General features: G+C 39.8%; 2 protein-coding genes across 4 annotated transcripts in view; one reads left to right on the top strand and one right to left on the bottom strand.

The window, feature by feature from the left end:
• Positions 1-357: 357 nt before the first annotated feature.
• Positions 358-19765, bottom strand: part of RNASET2 (ribonuclease T2) — a 31971-nt gene continuing 12563 nt past the window's right edge. For all 3 annotated transcript variants that reach the window (XM_090135531.1, XM_031612957.2, XM_031612972.2), the window contains 8 exons: positions 19502-19568; positions 13360-13415; positions 12811-12868; positions 11860-11930; positions 8291-8404; positions 6191-6236; positions 5918-5992; positions 358-3875 (listed from right to left, as the gene is read on the bottom strand). In XM_090135531.1, coding sequence (XP_089991657.1) covers positions 3642-3875; positions 5918-5992; positions 6191-6236; positions 8291-8404; positions 11860-11930; positions 12811-12868; positions 13360-13415; positions 19502-19568 — 721 coding nt within the window. In that variant the 3' untranslated portion in view covers positions 358-3641. The remainder of the gene's footprint in view (positions 3876-5917; positions 5993-6190; positions 6237-8290; positions 8405-11859; positions 11931-12810; positions 12869-13359; positions 13416-19501; positions 19569-19765) is intronic.
• On the top strand, positions 15365-19487 carry LOC149918981 (uncharacterized). Its single transcript, XM_090135530.1, has one exon. It carries the CDS (start codon positions 16441-16443, stop codon positions 18097-18099), a length of 1659 nt encoding a protein of 552 aa, XP_089991656.1. The 5' UTR covers positions 15365-16440; the 3' UTR covers positions 18100-19487.

Raw genomic sequence — 19765 nt, 5'->3', positions numbered from 1 at the left:
GACATTTGCGTTGTCCACATTTGTAGGGCCCACAGCCCTGTTGCTGTGGTGTGATGGGGGCCCCACTTTGTTCTGACAGGCAGCAAGGGCCAGCTGAGGCAGGAATCTGTGCTGGAGCAATAGAGAGAACAGGAGGTGTCCTTGGAAAGGGGACAGTTTGTGCTCTGACCTACACACCGTGGAATATTTAAACATTGTGCATAAGATAGATGGACAACTGGTAGAAAAAAGCTAACTCCCTTTGTGGAGCTGACTAGTGTTTTAAAGCACTGAGACTGCACAAACAACTTCCCTGTTGAGATTTAGTTAATTTAATGATGCAGAAAAAAATAAAACCCTCATCTTCCACAGGACGTGTTCAGTTTTCAAGGCTGACAGATTTTATTTTGCTTAAGGAAGTAAGCACCACTTTTTAGAACTGAAAGCAAATCCTGAGGTTCCCAACATACTTTTGTTTACCTCTCATATTTAAATTGTGTTCATAAAACTCTTAGAATTACATGCATCCTGATGAAAAGCAATTGCAAAGGTTGGTAATTTGCTGTGAGTCATTGCTAGGGATAGCCATAATCTCTGGTCTGAACTGGTGCTACCATTCATTCATCTGCTCCTTTGGTTGTCCTTAGAGAATCCTTTGTACATATCTCTGAAGTTCTCTGCATAAGTCAGCCAATTGTTTTTCAAAAGCCTTTGCATCATCCTAGAAGTTATGCAGGTGGGATTATAAATACCAAGTCACAGTAGTTGTATATATTGCTAAGATATCTATCATTGCAAGCTGAAATACTAAATGTATTGGACAAAGGCCTGAGCACCCTACTCTGGATGTCCCTGCTGGAATAGGGGTTGGACCAGACACACCAAGGGTCCATTCCAGCCTCAGCCACACTGAGATTCTGTCTGTGATTTATTTTTAGTTCACCTTGACCTAGCCTTCATCAATCATTTTCTCATTCAGTAGCAGGATTCTTGTTCAGCATGCTATTGGCTTTGAAGCCTCCCTTCCTCCCTCTCCCCTTTCAGAGGGTACAGTTTCTCCACTAAGTTCTAGAACTTAGCAGCTCCCGTACATTGCTTGCATTTGAACAGAAGGCTGAGAAGTATATGGCAGCTGCACTGTCTGTTCTCCTGCAGAGGTCAATAGTTTTGATTTGTCTTGATCTGCTGACTATTTTGTAAGAATCAGCTTGAATGTGTAGCATCACACTGTGAAGGCTGTGCCTGCACTACTTCTTCCTGAAGCCAGTATTTGCAGCTGTCAGCTTTGCTTAAACTAATGCATTACATTTGAACTGTGAAGATTTTGTACATAATATATTTTGTCTCCCTAGGCATTATTTGGAGATATAAAGGAAAACAATTTATACTACAATTAAAAAAAAAAGAGGCTATTGACTCAAGCTTCCATTAAGCCTGTACAAAAAACAGCAATATTCCTATTGCTTCTATTTGAGGTTTCCTTCAGCCATTGAGAGGAACAAGGAATTAAAATAACCAGTACACCCAGCAATCATTCATCTGACAGGAGAGTGTACCATTACGGATTTTGTCTTTTTTCTTGTGCTGCCCTTGCTCCCAAGATGACAACATCCAGAGATTTTGAGAAGTCAATTGTTCTAATCGAGAACTGAGTTCATAATCAAGCTGTATTGGTACTCTTAATTGCAAACAGACATGATATCATATACAATGCATACATAAACATATACACATACAGAAGTTTTATAATGCGCTCTTCACTGTTCTTATCAGACTATTACACAATTATTAAAGTCAACCCCAGAGAAAATACTGGATCATCAGAGCACTCCCTGAAACATGGCCAAAAATACCAGTGCACAACAGATAATTTCTGGTCTTTGAGTCACCTTCCGCTCAGAAATGCATGCAAAGTTCTCACTGAATCAAGAGCAGGATTGATCCCGTTACACTTCAAAAAAGATGTAAAGGTGAATTTCAGCCAAAAGTCACTGAAAAAAACCCTAAAATTTAATATAATCATAAACTCCTTGAAATCAGTTCACCCAAAAACACTAATGTATTAAAACAGCAGTGAACTTATACCTCTTTACAAGAATACAAGAAGTACCACATGCAACATCCTCTGCCTTTTCCCTTCAGAATTTGATATTTTTGATGTCAAAAATCAATTTTGAGTATTTCCATTACAACAATAATGGTATAGGGAGAAAGAATAAAAGGATAACTTTTTCACTGTTGATTTTAAAGGTTGTACAGAATATTCCAGATCCGTTACACTAGTATACTCCTTGACTCGGGAAGGAAAGAAGTTTGAAAGAAAAAACCCTCACTCCACTGAAATGTTGACATGCTAAAATGCAGATCATACCCAATCTCATTATTAAAAAAAAAAAAAATAAAGAATTCAAAGTTCTAGAGAAGACTTGAACCCCCTACTCCCCCCCCAAAAAAAACCAACAACAGTACTCTGGAATGGCAAGGTAACAGCCTTAAAGGAGAGGTACAGGGACAAGCAAAATAAATATGAATGGTTTCTAAACCTAAGAGAAATCATACATTTGTCCTTAGCAATGCTTTTACTATTTTTGCAGTAATACATTTTTCTAACAGATGGTTCTTTGAGTTGTAATTGTCCTTCAAAGACAATTTTGAGACACCTGCATCACCATAGCACTGTGTGGAGGATCTCATCTAAATCAGTTCTACTTGGAAGCATGCAACTTCATGGCTAGTTATTGTTATGGGATTAAAAACACCATTGCACATTTGTACTTTTCACCGAAATCCCTGCAGTATTTCCTGCTTGCCTATAAAAAGCTGTTTCTCAGAACCAAGTGATTATATGACAATCTTATTTTTAAACAGAATTTCAGGCATATACTTCCATGGAAGTGCTAACTGTTCAAGTTTGTTAAAAATTAAGAATGTTTCTAGAGTCCAATATTATTTTCCTATAATAGCAGACAATTTAAAATCAGTCACTCTTCATGATGGTATTAGTCACTGTACCAAAATCAACCTATGAGCAGGTGAAGGCACAAATACAATCTTGGGGTTCTTTTACAGATGCCAGTAAGTTGTAGCTGTTAAAAGGTTGTCATTTTCAGGCACCTGTGATATGAGTGAGGAAAGGTTTAATGCTACAGAATGGGGCTGTAATGCTACAGAATTTCAGTAGTTCAGTGCTTCTGGAGAACATACTTACATAAAGCACCAGACAGATCTCAAGTTCTTCCATTTTACAATATTCCCTTCAATAAATTGTCATCTCAAGTTGATAAGCATCTTTTTAAAAACAAAGAATAACTTAGCTACCCTGAGTCACTGCCAAAAAGACATGTGGCTGAAGTGGCAGATTGAACTGTAAGTCGTCACAGCTCATTTGAACACTGATTCAAATTAAACAAAATAAGCCAAGAAGCATAGACAAAGCTCTAAATCAGATTCTGATTTTATCTGTATTAGACCAGAAATTCAAGACTTCAGTCTACATAGCTGGTATTACAATGTGAACTATTCTTTTATAATGGTCAAAGCAGTTTTTTGGTTTTCTTTTCCCCCAGCAGAAATGTCCTCAGAATACCTGATACAGGCAAGGTTTTGTAATATTGCTAAGTCAAAATTGCTTTCCAAGGTATGACTTTAAGGGATTGTTGTTGTTAGTTTGTTTTGTTGAAGAAGTTTTTCAAGCTCTTGAGGCTCCATTTGTAATCTTGAACTTGTGAAGGATAATAGACTGGGAGAGTGTCATTGCAGACAGATAACTCCTCTGTCACAAGCTGTAAGTTGGTGTGCATTTGGCTGGATTCACCCTTCGGCTCTGTGCAGTTCCTCAGATTCAATTCCTTGGTGAAGCAGAATTCAATCTGACCAAGCGTTTGTGCTTTTTCACTCTATAAACATAAGGAATAAAATCAGCTTGCTACAAGGAAGAAAATAAACCATTCTGTCAAATATATTGCCTTACCTATTGAATACAGCAGTGCTTGCTTGTACAAATACCTTTGGAAAAAAATGTGAAGGAGACAAGTACTAGAAGCATCCACTACAAACATCTTCTAGAACATAAATATAGACAAGTAAACACATTCCAATACTTTAATTCACTAACAGTTTGGGGAGTGTGCATAACTAGTAAGACTTAAGAGATATCATGGCAGATTGTTTTACCATTTAGCAAACTAGCCCTGTACACAGAAGCTGCTCATCTTGGCAATGAGCTCTGATTGAACTCTGGGCATATTAAAGGATAATGTCTGATTCAAAAGGCACGTTCCAGCAACTCTTTTACAGAAGGATGGGAACTGAACCAAAGTAAGCTCTCCAAAGAAAAGAAAAAAAAAACCTTGGTTTTATAGTAGTTTCTACTGAAGGGAATACAGAAGTAGGCTGCCAAAATTAGTGGAAAAACCACTTTTGGACTGCAGAACAGGTTAAAATAACCCACAGCGGGCATTAAAGAAATAATTCTTTCATGAAGGAATGGAGATTGGCAAAATCACAGAGAATGCACACACAAAAAAGAATATGTGGAAAAAAGACCTGTTATGAAACCCTCAAGAAGGGACAGAAGTGACTGCATCCCTCTGAAAAGCCACATTCAACTCATATTCCTTTGTTGCTTAGAGTAACATAAAAATATAGAGTAACATTAAAAAAATAATTTTAACATCAAATTCTTTTTCACATGAAGCAACTTTGAGTATAAGAATCTCATGGCACTACTAAAGCAAATGAGCCGACAACGTAAGAGCTATTAAACTCCATCATCAACTGTATCTTGGGAAGTTTTCATAAGACTGCTCTCTAAGCATGGGCCATAACTCTGGCAAGTGTGGTAAACTACTTTTATTGAGCTGAAATAATAATAATAAAAAAAATCAACAGAAGAGGGAGAACTATCTTGTATGGGTTTTTTTGTTGCTGGTTTTTTGTGGCTTTTTTGTGCATGTTTGTTTTTTTTTTTAAAGTAGAGTCACCTTTGAGGAAACAAATTGACAAATATGCAACCTATCCATATATTGTTCAGAATAGTACTTTGCTCCTTCAAAAGCATTCTTAGTTCATATAATGAGAACAAGTACTTTATGCTACAGCAAAGCCTATGCACTACATTCTTTGCTGTATTGTGATTCACAGTACAAACTTGGCAAGGAAAAACACAAAGAAATGGAAACATAAGACCACAATAGCTCAAAAGGGAAAACTGAACCTGTGACCATCAAAACATCTTCATACCTCTTCAGATAGGGGCTTTTGAGAACAAGCTCAGAAACAAGCATTTAAACTTGTTTTATTTCTGAGTGGTTCTGTATAATGAATAACTTCAAGCAAAACATAAACCATTCACAGTGAAGTAAAGACTGCTTTTAATGGACAGTACCCTTGTCAAGGACAACGCATTAACTAGCTCCTTTCAGCTCATTCTTGCTGGGTCTACTGATTTGTTATATGGCAGTTATGCTTCAGCAGCAGCAGGAGAAAGTACTCATACACAGTTTACCTCTAGTCCAACAAGTACAGCATTCTATAAGAGATGCCTGTTTAAAGTTTAAGGCAAACAGGGCTTAAAAACCCACAACTCCCACTGTCTGAGTACCTACACTCAGAACAAAACTATGGCAAAACAGAAGAATGGACACTTCCCTCCATTAACAATATTTGTGTTAAGAAATGGATATATCAACAGTAACAAGCTGAACTCAGTGGTGTCAGAATGCAGGTAATGTTTTTGTGAACTCAATTTAAGAACTGAACAATACCCAATTTCCAAGGACTGGAACAAACAATGAACACACTGTGCTTTACCATGCTGCAGATTTTTCACTATTTTTACTTTTTTTAAAATTTTGATAAAAATGTGTTTGTTCGAAAGTGATTATTTTGTGGGCTTTTGTGTGGGTGTGTGTTTGGTTTTATCTATTTATTTTGTTACCTCTTCTGGAGGAAGACACTGGATCTTTGGTGTAACACCATAAAGTTTTGTAAGCACTTCCTTTATATCAGCCATCTGAAAAATTTAAAAGCTTGTAAAAATTATTAAGTCACTACCATACCTTCCAACAGTAAATTTGCAAAAAGTTTAAGATAAAGCACAACTTTAAATATAACACATGCAATTAAAAAAATCCACTTACTCTCTAGAAATAACTTGACTTTTGCTGGAAGTGTACACGTGACACTGCTTTTATAAAAGGTCCTTTCTTACCTGGTAGTATGTACTGCCTGGCTTTATCCCAGCTTTCAGAAGAAAACTGAATGAAAGACAAAACATTTTCATGACTTTTATATAGAAATATAACTTCACAAGCGTTTGTTAAATTAATAATGTTAGTGACAACTTAAAGTTATGTTGAACAAGGGAAACTCATCTTCCATCCTTTGCCAGGCCAAGAGAAGGTGCCCTTTTCTTAAAAGAAACTTCCCATTAACTAAGCAGGGTCAGCAAGAACCCCCTATTATACTTTACTCTGAGGAGCCAGGAGAGGGACAAGTCTTCAGAAAACAAACAAACAAGACTGTGTTACTATCATTTGCTGGATCTTCAGACTGTACTGCTGAGAGCCAACATGGCACCCTTCCCTTGCATCAAGCTGTACTCCTGCGCTCTAGCCACTAGGACACAGAATCTGGATTAAGTCAAGTTAATTAGAAACATTTCTAGAAAATCACTTTGTATGTTTTTTAATAGAACAGCTGTTCACATAAGAGCAACAAGATCATTCTCAACAACCTTTGGCTTAAATACCCTTTCCTTTAGATTCAGTCCTGAGTGAAGTTCACATTTCCAGTTTCTAACGAACCTCAGGACCCAAAAGGTGCTGAACCTTAGAATACCAGCTTTTTCACTTCTTCAGCGGTAAGCAGAAATGTTCAACATCTCTTAGGATGATGAGCGCTAATAATGCTCAACCCTTCCAAGGTCAAGTACTGCACTAGGGAGATCTAACCCAACTGTATAAGGATCTACTTGCTAATGAAAATATAATGTTCGATCATCACTTCACAGGAGCCTGCATGACATCCTCTTAATATTATGATCTTTTTAGGAAATTCATGATCATTCTAACACTATTTTTTCCCTCATAAAAATATAAATGAAGCAATGAGAACATTAGCAAGCATTTTCCAGCAAAGATTAAATTAATTATGTGGGTGCTTTGTTCCCTCCTTCAGTGTGGAGAATGCTATGAGCAATTAACTTCAAGATGTTTCAATTTTAATTCTTTTTCACTACACATGATGATTTAGAGCCACACAATCGGTCATTGTGCCATCTGTAAGATGTTCTAGTCGCACAGCTACTTAGGCAGTTGGTTTATCAGACACTTAATTTTAACACTATATACAACATGCACTGTGACTAGAAAAGCATGATTAAGTTTTACAAGACACCTGCAAAAACATGAGTGGGATGGAAAAAATATATTTCCTTTGTGTGTATGCAAAGTAAATAAGACCATTAAATAGATGGCTTGAACAAGACACTCAAAATATGAGCCAGATTTTTAAAAAAATACATATACATTTCTAAATACAAAAGGAGAATTTTTCTCATCTCTCAGATGAAGTCCTCCTACACAAAGAGTTGTTTCATGGTCAACAAGCCTGAGTTAAATGTTTTCCCACCCATAAAAGCATTGACCAGGGTAGGACCCTGGACTTCTGATATCTGTAGCCATGATATGTTCATACAGTGCTTGGACAAGTTCCAACACTTCTATCAAGGTACTGTATCTACAATTGCCAGTGCTTTGGAACCATCAGGAGAAATCAGTTCTTAGGACAAAGCAAGAATGTCAGATGGTGATTACTTCTGAAAGAAAAACTGAGAGCTGTACATACCAACTGAACACTGCACTTATGGACAGCCTTCCTTGCTATTATCTCTCAGCATTTTCCCAGGATATTCTGCACAAGTTTGCCTGCAGCTTACCTTGTCTAAGCATAAAAACTGTATTTCCTAAACACAGTTGAGTGTTTAGGTATCAGTACAACTCAGATCTGAAGCTTTTGACACTTGATTTATAAGTTCACGAGTGCCACAGTTTTTGTTAGTGATATACAGCTGATACAGCTTTTCAAAGTTTAACAGCTTGCATTAGAAGGTGACTATGAAACGAAGCATGCTGCCTTATGGGACTGAAGCAACCAGAGACATGTTTCTCAAAGCAGAAACCCCCTCTTCTACATTCCAGTACTAAAAGTTACTTATGCCATTAGATTTTTAGACTCTTCTTTTAAATTAGATTTTAAATTTATAGAAACCGTCTGATGTAAGAGCAGACCAGAGAGTTCATTAACATACCCATTAAGGTCAACACGCTGGTAGAGTTCCAGGGTTTTACTAAAATATTTCTTCTGAGAATCAAGGATCGGAAGTGAGGCTGCACAAGTGCCATGCTTCTCCCACTCATGTTTCCTATAGGAGGAAATCAAAACTCAAGTTCTATAAAACATGATTTACAGCAACATTTATTTCTTTTAGTAGAAGCACTTTTCAAGAGCTTTTGAACCTGTAAGGATAGGGAGAGAAAAGCTAAAACCCCTCATTGTGGTTTGTAGCATCAGGCTAAGGAAGAATTCTTCTGGACAGTAAGCCACATTAGAAATGCATAAATGAGCTGTCCTTAATATTGGCAGCTGCAAGAGAAAAACTTTTCAAATAAAGGTAAGAGCTGCAAAAGAGAAAGGATGATACGGTGGCTTAGACAATAGCATGGACCTGGGAGGTTCCCGATTAGTATTGTGTTTTGTTATACATTATGTATATGAATTTGTCTTAGTCACTTAGTAATGGTTCTGCTCTCTACCAGTTGTCCCACTAAAAGAATAACACTTTTTTTTTTTTTTTTTTTAAATTCTGCACTATCTTTCCAAGATTGAACATTGCAAGGTGAGGAAATGCTAAATGGAAAGGCACAGAGCTACCTATGGACTCTCTACAAGCTTTATCATCTGCAGCAAGACAAGGACACACAGGGCCCAAGTTTTCACACCAGTCTTGTGAATATTCTAGAGTTGAGAACTAGTTTAGAGTCACTACAAAACAAATACAGCAACTTTAAGAACGTGTCTTTTCACATTATTCCATTTTTGCAGCACAGTGACGTGAAAGACATGATGCAAATATAGCTAATTCTGACCATTCAGCACAGGCATGTGAAGTGTTTAAGGGGAAGAGGTGAAGGTAAAACAAGCTGACACAGTTAAACAAGTTGCAGAAAAAAGAATGATAAATCATTTGTTTAGAAATTGAAAGAACATCTCAAAATGCTATTCACTGAGACTTATCCTTCACATAGGCCACAATTAGACAAGGTTCTTGTGCTCGAGCCTCAGCTGGGTGGCACATGGATGCAGAACGTGGCCACCTGTGTGGTTTGTGAAGGTCATCCTCCCTTCTGTACCTCTTCATACTCATAAGCTTGGCAGCTAACACATTCTGTGCTACTGCCTACAACTTTGATATTGTTTTCTTTGTAGAACACAAGTACTTTCACAGGCACACAGTAGTGGGGGTTACAGCATTAGATTGGGTTCCACAATATAATTTGTTCTTCTTCACTGTTTTCTTGATGGTGCTTTTAAGATACAAATACCACACCAGCATATCTAACAGTTAAGTTAGACAAATGGCATCGTAAGTGGCAACAGAAATGCAAAGGAATGAAAATGATACAACTCAGCTATGTGATAAAAAAAAAAAATGCTAAACCTTAAGATTTTTGGGTTTTATTAAATATAACAACGACAGAATTCCCCAAGCTCAGTATCCAAGAGATGCAGCCCACAATACTGGGCACATGTCAGGTAGGTCCAAGAGCTGCAGAAATCACCCAGCTTGAAAACTGGTAAGAACCCACACCTGTAAGAGCTGCCCACAGAATGTTTAAGATAAGGGATACCCAGCTGTCCTGGGTAAGCAGAGATTCCTTCTGATATATCAAATGTATAAACTGATCCTGAAGGCAATTCTCTTGACCTAGAAATTTTTATTTGTTCAAAAAATAAGTCTAAAACTTCCCCAAAAAGTATGTTTTCAGATAGTAAATTTTGAAATGCAAAGCACACATCCTGTTATAAGGCATGCTATCCTATTCAAATTATTGGGTAACAAATTCCACAGCTCTCTAGTAAACAAGGTGAACAAAGATGTGCAGTTATTCTTACAGAGGCATCTACAACCATTCTTTAATCCCCTTGAAGAATCTTTATCTCCTCCTTTAAGCTAGAAATAAGTAAGAGGTAAACACAGGAAAAAACACAGTAAGCAATTTGGGCAGTCAGGGAAAAACCCTGATATGATATGCTGAGATATTCAATAACCATTTTGCTTGTCACTGCTTCTGTTCTTTACCTAACTAAGGTGCCTTCAAGTCTACAATCAAAAAGAATCTTAGTTTTACTTTCTGATTCTCATTTCAGTCATTTTGTTTATACTAGACTTTTAAAAAAAAAAAAATGAAGTAAACACTATTTTAACTGAATTAAGATGTACAACAAGATCTTACTGGCTTCCAACTAGCTTAATAGTTGCATTTACAAAGTCTGCAATTAGAATTGCCAATTAAAGTTGCTTGTTTCCTTGCTGAGAGGGAGTGATTACTCTGTCAATCAAAATACTAGTTACAGTGTTTTAATTTAACTTTCAGATTACTTTTATACTATTGATAACAAGTGATAATAAGAGATAAGAAATAAATACTGTTCACTAGCCTTGAACAGAAACAAAAAAGATTTTGATTGTATCTGTTCATACCTGTTACCTACCAAAGTATCTGCGTTAGAACAGGTAAGCATTCAGGGCATGGGAGGGACTAGACACCTTTTTCTTATTCCCTGAACAGTTTAACTTGACATAAACTTGCAGTGCCACTGAAATAGATAGTCATACTCTCCCCAGAACAGCACAAGGAGAAGAGTACAGAGAAGCAAGATCACTTTTCTGGAGGAACAATTTTGAAGTTCAGACTGATGTAAGATACTCTTAAGACCATTTTAAGACTTGGAGGAAAAAGTCCTGTAGAGCAGGGATATTAAAAGAGACTCACATTCCCTTCAAAGATCTGCCCTAGTGACACAGGGAAGTAGTAGTCAAAGGAAAGTCCCAGAGGTAATTACAGCTAAAAAAAGCAGGAGGCAGCAGCATTTAAAGCTACATGCTCAATAATTTCTGATGTTATTATATTCACAGTAGATCTGGCAGAAACAAGTCACATGGAATTGCCAGTGATTTTAGTTTAACAATGCATTCAAACTACTGAAGCCTGTGCAGCCTCAAACATCCATACTGGTCTTCAATCCAAGCACCTGGTGATGTAGAAGCAAAGAGGAATCAGAAAAGAAGAAAATACATGTAGTAACATTATCAGGAGGGATCAAAGTCTCTTTCTCCCTTCCCATATTCCAAGCAGGTTAATCTCTAAACAAATTCCTGGCTGATCTGATTTTAGGCTGCTAGGAAAGTAAAGAACCCTCTGTTGAGAAATACCAAAAGGAAAGCAGAGAAGCTAGCAAGGAGATGATCTAAAAGCTGCTCTTGCAGCTAGTTCTGACATCCCCACAACACAACCACTGTGCAAGATTTAAAATGTCAGCTGCAGATGCATCTCTTCCCTGAATAAAAAAGGAACAAACATTCTACTGCTCACTTTTAGTAAGGTTTGCTTCAAAACCTTTGCCTTAGCTCCCTCTTCAGAACCTGCTATATTAAGAAAACTGAGGGGTGGGGGGAGAAGTGTTTAGATGTACCACTTTCAGTCACTTCCTGGATTCTGCTTCTCATGCATAACACCATTCCTGAAAGATAATCAACTCAGATTGACTTTTTCATAAAATATCCAAAGTTGTTTTTTTAGTTTTGTTTGTACTCACCAGAAGTGGGTACGATTCAGAGATGAATGAATCACATCAGGCCAGTAGCGTCTCATGTCTGACATAAGATCCTATGAAATAACACCATTTCTTAATAAACTTACCTGCTGAGCTTAAAAGCAATTTCTAACAAAAAAAACATAAATTGGTGTTTTTTTTTCTAAAACTGAAGCCTTATCTTTCAGCATCACTGAGAAACTTCATCTGCAGAAAAGAAGTCCCTCCTCCCACTTATTCTGGAAATGCTGTTGGAGGTAGTAACAGGCAGATGCAAATACCTGAATATCCAAATACATTAGTACAGACAAGTAAGATTTTCTTTTAGCTGTTCCTTCAGAAATTGTTCAACCACAGAGCTTTTCGCCATTGTAGGATCACGTTTCCCGTTCTCGCATAAAAAACCTCTGGAAGAGGCTGCCTAGGAGGCTGTGGAGTCTTCCTCCTTGAAGATATACCAAGGCTGCCTAGACACAGGCTTGGACGAACTGCACTAGGTGTCTCTGCTTGAGCAAGGTGGGGTTGGATCTCATGCTCTTTAGAGATCCCTTCTAACCTGTTCTGCAACTCAGATGTGGACATTTTAAATGAATTAACACTTAAAGACACACAACAAAAAACCATGACCTGACGGTAACCTCTTTTTCACAGATACTGGTTACCACTAGAAATTCAGTGCTTATGTTTCCTAGATGTTTTCTTGCTACATAGGAAGTGGCTTAACAAGTTCAACCACATGTCCATAAAACCAGGTATGAACAGCTGCTACTGATCACATACACTGTGACTTCAAGCAGTACCAGAAGCACTTAATCAACTTTTAGAGTCATACTCCTCAGCAAACTACAATCACAGAGATCTATTTGAGCTACACATTATACACATAAGAAGCACAAAAGCAATGGCACTGAGCTGTCTGGATGACACTTTTGTTTTTTGTTTTAAAATAAATACCTTAATCTCTGTGACGTTGAAATGCCATGTCCTATTACATTCTTCACCTTTGTCAGGCCTAGAGAAGCAAAATCAAAGTGAAAAAAGATATATTTGCTATTACTAAAGCTGGGAGATATCATAGTCTCAATTTTAAATAAGAAATTATAGCTAAAAATTCGTAAAATACAAACTGTCCATCAGCATTTATGAAGTTTTGCAAGTAAAAATCCAGTAAACTAATTATGGCTAAAACATTTCCCATATAGAGGCTCTTAATTAAACCCTACAATTCATCACAATGTGTAATAAATATACAGAGGAAGCATTGATATTGGAATTATCTTGTTAGAATTCTGCACATCATGCCACTGATAACACTAAGCTCCCCAACCACTGCACCAAGTGACAATTCAGCAAGTATTATCAGACAGTCATTGGAAATCTATATTTAATACTTTTTTTTTTGAAGCTATCATAAAACAGAATGACACTGGAAAAAAAGAACCCTAAACATTTTGATATGAAAATTTCTTTCCAGATTGTAGATTGTTTTAATTTCAATGATACCACAGTCCATGAATTGTCCAGTAGTCTGGAGGGTCTTGACAATCATTAGCACTCATCTGTAGAAAACAAAAATACAAAATATTTGTTATACGTGACCAGAGATAACTGCTTAGAACAAAAAACAAAGCACATTCGCTGGTGGCCCAAAGCACTAGAGAGACAAGAGATTCTGCTTGTTCAAATCAGTGATTGATTGTCTTGCTTAATGCCTGTTGACCACAGCTAAAGTTTTGAAACAGATCAAGAGAACACCAGAAGTATCCCAAACAGGCAACATGAACAGAAGACAAAAGGACAGACCCTGAGCTAATAGGAAGATTCATGCTAAACGACTGGAGTTAGCTTTACATTTATCCTATATTGTAGGTGGCATTTTTCATTATTTTTCTCATCACCAGATCCTTCCAAGAGGTGCAAAATCATCAAAATAATTAAAAAAAAAACATAAGCTCTTATATTGGAGAAGCACAAAACCATCTTTAGGAGTCCAGGAGTAGCCTTGTTGGTATATTGAAAAGGAAAAATACTAAGAGTAGATAAAAGAAAAAAGTGCTTATTTCAAATAAAATCATTAGAATTCTTAAGCTATTTTGAGTAAAGGGAAGAGAGGGAAGAGCACAAACAATGTACATTCCTACCAAGGTTTCCAATCAAGATTCCTGCTAATACAGAAGAAATACCCTACACATTAACTATTGTGTAGAGTGGAATACATATTTCTGAGCACAAATAAAAGTTACTATATTCATACATCACAGAATAACATAGCCATGTTTTCCCTGATTACCCTGCTTAATAATTAGGTCTCTCTTTGGTAAACAATTTTCTTTATTTCATAACAACCTCCTCAGATTTTCTTTCCCCCAAATATTACCTTTTCTTATCAGCTCTGCCTTAGTTATGCCACTAATGCCTTTCATGTGATGCAGAAGCAAGAGTGGAGTGTAGAGAAACACAGAGACAGACCTGTAATCTCACTAATTGCCTTCTGCACGCCACAAGCCAACAGCAGCAAAACTGGAGGCTGTGCAGGACTTTCTTACAAACACATGCTGGAAACAAACGAGACTGCTCCTGTCTAAACAAGCTTCGTGGAGTTGAAAGAGCTCTGTCATCCAGCCCAAAATGCAGGAAGTTAATGACCAGTGACTAATCATCCCCTGAAAAGCAGACTGACAGACCACAATCTTGCTCAGCTGAGGTGGGCACAAGAACACCACAGCCGTGCTCCTCATCCAATTTTTAAACCACAGTTCCCAAACAAAGAAAATGCCACTGCATTCTTCAGTTCAAGTTAACTGACACAACCAGGGCTTTGGCTCAGACCCAGGACTTGTGCTGTTTCTTATCTGAAATAGTATTCTGGGATCAGAAAGAAAGCTAAAGAGTCAAATTGTGGTCAGAAAGCCAACATTTTAAATCTCTCCCAAGACCAGACGGAGTACTCCAAGTAACTCAGAACTGCTGAGTGACAGAGCACTGAAAGTCAACAGCTTGTTTCCAACAAGTAAAAGCCTCTTCAAGCTGCACAGCACTGAAACACAGTGGACTGAAGAGGTGAATAAAGATCTGGGATCATTTTACCTTTAGGTCTACCAGGAATTAGCTCTCCCTTATCACGGTGCTAACCCAGCTAGCAGTTTCTTCTACATATTTCCCAGTGTTGGTGTTGCACTGCAGGCCTGCAGCACAGTGTGCCCATTACCACCTGTAATACATTAGGTCACACACTGCACTCGTTGGACAGCTTCATTCACCCTCCTCTCTACTTCTGACCATGGTAATTTTCCAATTTCCTTTTAAATCAATATTGTAAAATGGGAAAATACCAGCAAGTGTATAGTAAGAGAGATCACAGCAGGGTCTAGTATCCATTTCTTCATTTTTCCCATTCTATCCAGAACAGGAACCAAACTGCATACACACTTGCATCAGATTTCCTCTATTTCACAAGGGAAAAACCCACAAAAGTTATGCTCTATTTACAATTTCCAAGATGCAGAAGTTGCAATCATAAACTTCTATCTTCATAACTTCTTGAATTAAAGATGTGTCCAACTCCACAAAAAAGGAGGGCAAGCCCCTTTATTTGCCCTTCCACAGCTCCTACTTCCATTTAACAAAATTCACACTGATTTCTGAACAGAAAATTTAAGTTGAACCTTACCACAACATTTTTCTAAAACAGTACTTTACAGCTTAATAGTGCAGAACACACTCAGTATTAAAGCACAAGAGCTGAGCACAGTTACATACAGATTAAAGCACAGGATGAGCTGAGAGAGGTACATTCACAAGTTTTTGGTATGATGAATCATGTCCACTACATTTTCGAGAAGAGGCTTTGCAGGACTTCAAATACCTGAAACACTTTTTTCCACACACAAATATATAAATAGGTAGAAATTAAGATGCATACCTATCAAGAACACATTATGTAGCACAGTACTCAGCCTATAATCAAGTTCCTTTACACAAGATGCCTCAGCTCATAAGTGCTTGTGCAACATACTGTAACAAGGCAGTTTTTAACTTAAACAATATAACACACTTGCAGTTTGCTTCACCCAGCTATCATTTTTCCTTTTGACATCACATCAACAGTTTTAAACTAACACAGCAATCACATCTAAATACACTGAAGATGCAGAATAATCTATTTGTATATATTCAAAACTGAATTTAGGAACCCCCCCAGTTAACATACAATCTGAACAAAAAAGAAAGTACTTAGGGAGATTTCAACTCTACTGTTGTAGTGAGGGTCTGGCGCCCGGAAGATATCGCGTTGTACGGGAAGACAGGGTCCCCCTCCCGATAGCCAATAGCGTTCAGTGCCCAGGTTATATAAGGCTGTTTCTCCCGCCAATAAACGCCATTTGCCGTCCACCACATTGGTGTCCGCGAGCCGATGGACCGAGCGACCTGGGATTGGTCGCCGTGCCGTTCCCGAACCAGGTCGCCACGCCTACGATAGGCAACAAGTGGTGCCGAAACCCGGGATTCGCCTGGACGGGTGAACGGCGGCCGGAGCGGCAGGACCAGCCCGGCGGGGAGGACGCTCCCGGACCAACAAGGAGGATGGAAGTCCTTGTGAAGGTCGTATCGCAGTTAGATAAGCAGTGGGGCATCGATTGTAAGCCCAAAGATTTTACTCTCGCTATTGCGAGGCTTTTGCGAATTGGGGTCATTGACCAGCCGGTGGATATTCTCCACCCCGAAGTGTGGGATAAATGCACTAAAGCGTTAACTGAGGAGACGATGTCCTCGGGCTGTGGGAGAAGCCTAGAGTCGTGGGGGAGAGTCGCGCGGGCCCTGCGCAGGGCCATGCGGGAGCGGGAGAGCTGGAGGGCGGCAGAGAGCCGTTTGTCGGCCGCCCCGGGACTGGGAGTCGGGGCGGCCACGCGGAGTTTGCACCCTTCTGACGATGACGTGTCCTCTCAATCGAACCCCGACCCGCCCACGGAGGGACAGAAACGTGCTAAATCCTTCTGGGGTGGGTTAATCGAGGAGGCCAGGGCTGCCGCGGAGAAATCGGAGCCCGAGGAAATTTGGGCTCGACCGCCCCCCTATGCGCCCCAAGATGGCGCCGAGCCAGGAGAGGGAGGGCGGGGGGAAGGCGCCCTTGGCGGGAACGTCGAGGAGGTGTTAGATAAAGGCGGTGGGAGCGACCGGGAAGGTGAGGGGAGCGTGAGTGAAGGGTGGAAAGCCAATCAGAGCGGCCGTCCGAAGAAAAGCCGCTGTGGGGCGAACATCCCGCTGGGCAGAGGGCGGGACGAACCAAGAGGGAGGGAACGGCCTGCCCGCAAGGGAGGCGGGCGGGGCCGGAGCCTAACAAAAAGGTACGGGAAACCGGAAGTGGCCGCTCAGTCGGGCTCTGACTCCGGGTCAGACACTAGCTGCGACGAGTGGTTCGCAATTGACTTAAACTCGGAGGAGGAGGGAACGAATACGAACAGAGTTAAGAGCCGAAATATTCCCATCCAAATTAAAGAGAAACCGCGAGGGGGAGAAATCCCTCTTACAGACTGGAGAAAAATAAAGATTGCATGTGCTGACTGGGCCCCATCGGCCACACTAGCGTTCCCAGTCCGGGTGATGGATGGGGGACAGAGGGTCCACTCGCCGATAAACCCTAGGGATATACAAGCAATTGTTAAGGCAATTGCAGATAAAGGGCTTAACTCAGCTATGGTCTCCACCCTTATAGATGGTGTTTTTGGGGGAGACAATATGCTCCCATTTGACATAAAACAAACCTGTAGACTAATTTTTGACGGAGCAGGGATGATTGTTTTTAAACAAGAATGGGAAGATAACTGTGCAAGACAACTAGCTCAAGTAACTGGGGCGGATCACCCGCTACATGGTTCCAGCCTGCAGCGGCTGATGGGTACAGACCCAACAATGATTACCCCCCAAGCACAGGCCCTGGGCCTCCAGGCCCATGAAGTTATGACAATTACTTGTGCAGCCAGGGATGCTATTTGCACAGCCTCTAAAGTTATTGTTAAGCCATTGCCATGGTCCACCATAAGACAAAATGGAAGCGAGAGCTTTACACAATTTGTAAATTGCCTCCAGGCAGCAGTCGACTCCTCGACCCTGCCTGCGGAAGTGAAAGGCCCGGTTGCCACCAAGGTGGCCCACAAGAGCGTGCTGGCCACAGGCGGCGTGACCAGCCCGGCACAGTGGTGCTGCACAAGATCCGCCGCTACCAGAAGTCCACGGAGCTGCTGATCTGCAAGCTGCCCTTCCAGCGCCTGGTGTGCGAGATCACGCAGGACTTCAAGACCGACCTGCGCTTCCAGAGCCCAGCTGTAGGCGAGCGAGGCCTACCTGGTGAGGCTCTTCGAGGACATCCAGCTTACCTGGCGCATCCATGGGGAGTGCACCTGAGGCCACAGCCCATCCGCTTTTTTCTTCCGATTAACATCATGTTGGTAGAGCACCAACAACTGTTATAAGAATGTTCTTGTTCAGAGCACCTTATGTTTTCTATTCGAGTTTTCTATTGAAGATTGTTCTATTTGAGTTTTCTATTGAAGATTGTTATATATTGTTATATTTTACCTAATTTAATTGTGCATAGGGAGGGGGGATATGTTGTAGTGAGGGTCTGGCGCCCGGAAGATATCGCGTTGTACGGGAAGACAGGGTCCCCCTCCCGATAGCCAATAGCGTTCAGTGCCCAGGTTATATAAGGCTGTTTCTCCCGCCAATAAACGCCATTTGCCGTCCACCACATTGGTGTCCGCGAGCCGATGGACCGAGCGACCTGGGATTGGTCGCCGTGCCGTTCCCGAACCAGGTCGCCACGCCTACGATAGGCAACACTCTACTCCTATTTTTCCTATGACTCAGGGAGGTGAAACTGGAAATGTTGTTTCATATGATTTTAACTTCAGTTTTCTGATCCCCCTCAAAAAAAAAAAAAAAAGCCAGCAAACAAACAAAAACCTACTGGCCACTCCTTGGTCTCAGCTAGATACAGCTAAGTTTTTGTATTGGTATCTCCCCCACACATTTATCACAAGCATATCCCATTCTCCACATAAGTTTTTGACAGCAAGTTTTGCTGTTACTACTTTTATACAGTATTTACAGCAGGGCAGGGTTCATTTTTTTGTTTCCATCCCCCAAATACAGAAATGCTCAAAGACACCTGCCACAACAGCTTTATACAGTGCCTCCTTTTTCCAGATAGAATCTGTATTTGATGAGTTATCATAAAAACTTTGGAGCCAATGTTCTAAAGCTAAACCTCAAGACACAGTTGAAGTACTAATCTGTTTTCTTCAGGCAGACAAAGCATGCGAGTCTGCTTACACAGTCTGGTAAAAGTCCAGGGTTAAGTTGAGGACTAACAGAACATGTGACAAGCAATTAAGGCTTAGTGTACTGCATGTCCCACATTAACTATTACATTTGAAGCACACTTACCACAAGCCCATCCTGTCTGGTGGTACCCTGGAGTACAGAAAAAACTGCAAAAGTTGCACCAAGATCAGCCAGTACCCTTTTTAAAATACAGGTATGCAAGCAAGATTAAATACTCAATGGGCTTTATTAATTCTCTTTTCAAAGATTTATTGTCTAAGGCTCCTTTTGTCCAGATAAAAGAGTACAAAACAAATCTCACCTTGCATACAGTCACTGGCCAATGGTGAGCAAGATACAGCTTCTTCCAGGTGTGATTATGGCTATCACTGTAGAAAGAAGAACAAAACTATTTTTTCCTCAAGTATTTTAAGAACACTATCTCCAGCCAGCAGCACAATACCAGCAATGTACAGAGGTTACACACTGACTTCAGTGCTGTATAGTTTCTACTGCAATATTTAAGAACTCCAAACACTGTAGGATCAAACAGTAACAAATTACATAGAAACAACACATTTAGAAA

This window comes from Phasianus colchicus, chromosome 2 (genome assembly GCF_987193195.1).
Source record: "Phasianus colchicus chromosome 2, bPhaCol1.hap1.1, whole genome shotgun sequence".
NCBI lineage: Eukaryota > Metazoa > Chordata > Aves > Galliformes > Phasianidae > Phasianus > Phasianus colchicus.
The sequence above is the reverse complement of the archived record's forward strand: the minus strand, read 5'-3'. Positions and strand labels throughout refer to the sequence as shown.